The sequence below is a fragment of the Pinus tabuliformis genome, chromosome 3_2, assembly GCF_031772625.1.
Source record: "Pinus tabuliformis cultivar Carrire ecotype Pingquan chromosome 3_2, CPIR1, whole genome shotgun sequence".
In the NCBI taxonomy this organism is placed as follows: domain Eukaryota; kingdom Viridiplantae; phylum Streptophyta; class Pinopsida; order Pinales; family Pinaceae; genus Pinus; species Pinus tabuliformis.
The window spans coordinates 594,492,805-594,496,120 of record NC_142302.1 but is presented as its reverse complement, the minus strand read 5'-3'; the positions used below and the strand labels follow the sequence as shown (position 1 = coordinate 594,496,120).

Here is a 3,316-nt window from a genome sequence, read left to right as displayed (position 1 = left end):
GGGCGCTTAAATTCAAATTTGAATTTGAATTCAAATGGGCTCATTATTTGAATAACATTAATGCCGTGATTACTATCAGTGCATCGGAGCGCACTACTTGCATTGATTACGCTGAACCGTTGGGCAACTCGGGCAGGAACACCGGCGCTGGAGGCGGGCAGGAACACGCATCGCCGGAACTGGGTGAGGAGAGATGGATGCATGGATGCATGCCCATGATCAATGGTCCCGGTGACGTCAAGCTCCTGTCAGGTGAGTGTAAGGATGGAGCATTAACTTTTCTATAGAGGTGGATTTAGGAATCTCCTAAGGAGAAGGGGGTCTTCAGATCCTCTGCGCTCACAATCCCATCTTTGTCTGTGTCCATCAGATTAAATGCCTCCTTCAATGCCCACGTTTCACCATTATCAATGTTGGATATGGGCTCATTTATTTCATCGATTTCCTACATAATGAGCCACAAAATCTAGTGAAACTCTTCAAAATTCACAGAGCCATTGTTGTGGGTGTCGCCAACAATTATCATGCCCTCCATTTACTCTCTACTTGAGCCATTGTTATCAATGTGGGAAACAATTATCATTCCCTCCATTTCCTCTCTGCTCAGCCCCTAAAGGCCCCACGCTAAAGCAGCTGCTAGCGAAGAAATATTGGAGATCCAACAAACTGATTTCCGTGTCGCTATCTTTGTCCAACACGCTAAAAGCCTCCTTCACCTTCCATGGTTCCTCTGTCCACAATTTCATTTCTAACAACGACCTCATTCTGTTTCAGCTGCAAGCAAACATAATTGTCGACATCAAATTGAATTCTAGGCAGAGCAATTGATATTATAGTCCAGGTGTTAATTGACAGGCCGAGAGGCAAAAATTGACTGAAGAGGGCGGTATGTTTCACAATTTCATTGTCGTCAGACGCTAGGTTAAACAGAGAGACCGATGTTACCCGAGGTAAAGCCTCATTGTTTTCCACATGCAACATTAAGTCACAGGGGCATCCATGGCTTCAAAAACTTAAGAAAAATGCCCGCATTAAATATAAAGAAGAAGTTGGTTATCCACCAGCCATAGAAGAAATACACCAGTAAGACAACCTCCCGGGCATGGGCATTCATGTAGTGATCTACGCGGTGCAAAACTAAAATTTGAAATTTGAAATAGAAGGGCGCTCAAAACTGACATTTGAAATTTGAAATAGAGTTAGTGTCGTGCCTGGAAAATATCTATCAATATTTTAATTGAGTCGTCCTGGTATCTGTCAATGGTTTAATTGAGTTAGTGACGGCGGGTCATGTTCGTTGTCAGACCTCGGGAACGATGGATTCATGCAAACCGACGTTGCGGGGAAGAATTGGGAAAACACAGCTGCCCAAAAATCGTAATATTTGCCGTGCTATAGCATGACCATCATCCATGACAACATCCAATCCTCTCCAAAAAGTTGCATTATAGACTACTCCAAACATATATAGTCTACACGTGGTAGAGTACCATATGGCAACGGAGTTAGGGAAACCGATATAGTCTACCTGACATACAATAAAATACTGCCAAGTTTAGGTACATAAAAGTTACTATTATTAAATGGTAATTTATCAATCGGTTTCTGACTCGTCGATTATATCTTCACATAACTGGGCTTTTAACAAAGGACGTCAACGTATGCGCCCCACATGTAGTATCAAATCCAAATATCTGCGGTCGTAAGCAAAATCTAAAATGACGATGGTTGATCGGAGATTCTCATCATTCACAAAGTACATTAACGCTCGAGTAAAATGTCCTCGAATTTGGGAGCTGTGCCACCACCACCTTTAAATCGACGACAACAACAATATCGGATTGTTGACGTTATAGTTCGACTCTGTTATCAGCTTTTCCTACGCAGTTGTGAAGTCATGGAGATGGTAAGCGGAACTGCTAGTTGCATGAGTTTAAGGCTTCTCGTGAACAAGCAAAGTCGGAAGATATTGTATGCGGAGGCAGGAAAGGATTTTGTTGATATTCTCTTCAGCTTTCTCACGTTGCCAACGGGTTCTGTTATCAAATTGCTTTCAGCGTTGAAACAAGCAAAGACAATCGGCTGCCTCACTAATCTTTACGACAGTGTAGACAAGCTGCAGACTATGTTTATGATTTCCGAGAAATCCGACTTACTGGAGCCTAAGGTTATACCTAACCTTTCCAACAAAATCCTTCGAATACAGTCAGCAGACTCGGCACCCACACCCACAGTCTATTATGTTTGCAGGTACCTGCACAATGGCGGTACCCACTATATGACCAGTCAGAGAGGCGGCAGGTGTTCCTGCGGCAACACTACGAAAGATCAGGTGCAATTACAGAACCCTTCCATGGGAGATAGAACTGATGCTGTAGGAGTAAGTGGAAGTGGAAGCGGCGGGGGAGGATATGTGAAGGAGACGGTTACCTTCATAATCACCGATGACTTACAGATATCTCCCGCATCAACCATTACCAGCATTAACTTGCTCAATAAGCTGAATGTCAAAGATTTATCAGATTTGGCCGAGCGAAACGCGAATGTGGGTCCCGATGAGGTAAGGAGATACTATACCTGTTATAGTTTGTGTTCATAACTATGCTGTTAACCGGAAGACCATAATAAATTTATATTTATCAGGCACTGCAACTGCTATGGGCTTCGCTGGTTTCCACCACGCCTTTGAACGACGTTTTCCGTGCTGCCGTCTCTACTTGAAGGTCAACGTCTCTACGAAAGGACGTGTTGTTTGGTGCTCGTCAAGAGAATGCTGCTGTCATGTTATATTTTTTGTGTTGCAGTGCGGAGGCTGTATTTCTGAATTTTGAATATGCATTTTCAAGATAGTCATTAATCGAAAGAAGTTTTGTTGCAAGTACTCGGCAGTGTAATCCATAGGTCGCATACAGAAGAAGGTGCACTATTTGCTTTTAATGGAGGTTTAGCAGAAGTAAGTAGTATTAAGTTTCGTTTAAATTCCAGGACATGTGATCCGGGCATCTATGTAGCAATATCACATCGAATCTTACATAGTTTATATTTCAATCCTAATCCGCTGTCTAAAAATTACGCTTTTAAAGGAAAACGAAATTTAACTTATTGCATAAATATCGCAGGATGCTAATTTAGTTTTATTACTGAAATTTTAGAATGGTTAAATATTTTATTTTGACTATGGTTCACTTCTAACAAAAAATGTTGACAATTTTCTGGACTTTCAAATTCTTTTACTGCAAATGACAATTTTAAAATGAAGCCAAACAAGAAAACGTTGACCGGTCCTTAATTTTAATTGTTTTTTTTTTGTGATGGA

General features: G+C 41.5%; 1 protein-coding gene across 1 annotated transcript; it reads left to right on the top strand.

The window, feature by feature from the left end:
* The first annotated feature begins 1,903 nt into the window (after positions 1-1,903).
* Positions 1,904-2,721, top strand: LOC149181981 (uncharacterized). The gene is made up of 2 exons (XM_089414414.1): positions 1,904-2,560; positions 2,644-2,721. Exons 1-2 carry the CDS (start codon positions 1,904-1,906, stop codon positions 2,719-2,721), a joined length of 735 nt encoding a protein of 244 aa, XP_089270540.1.
* Positions 2,722-3,316: the final 595 nt, after the last annotated feature.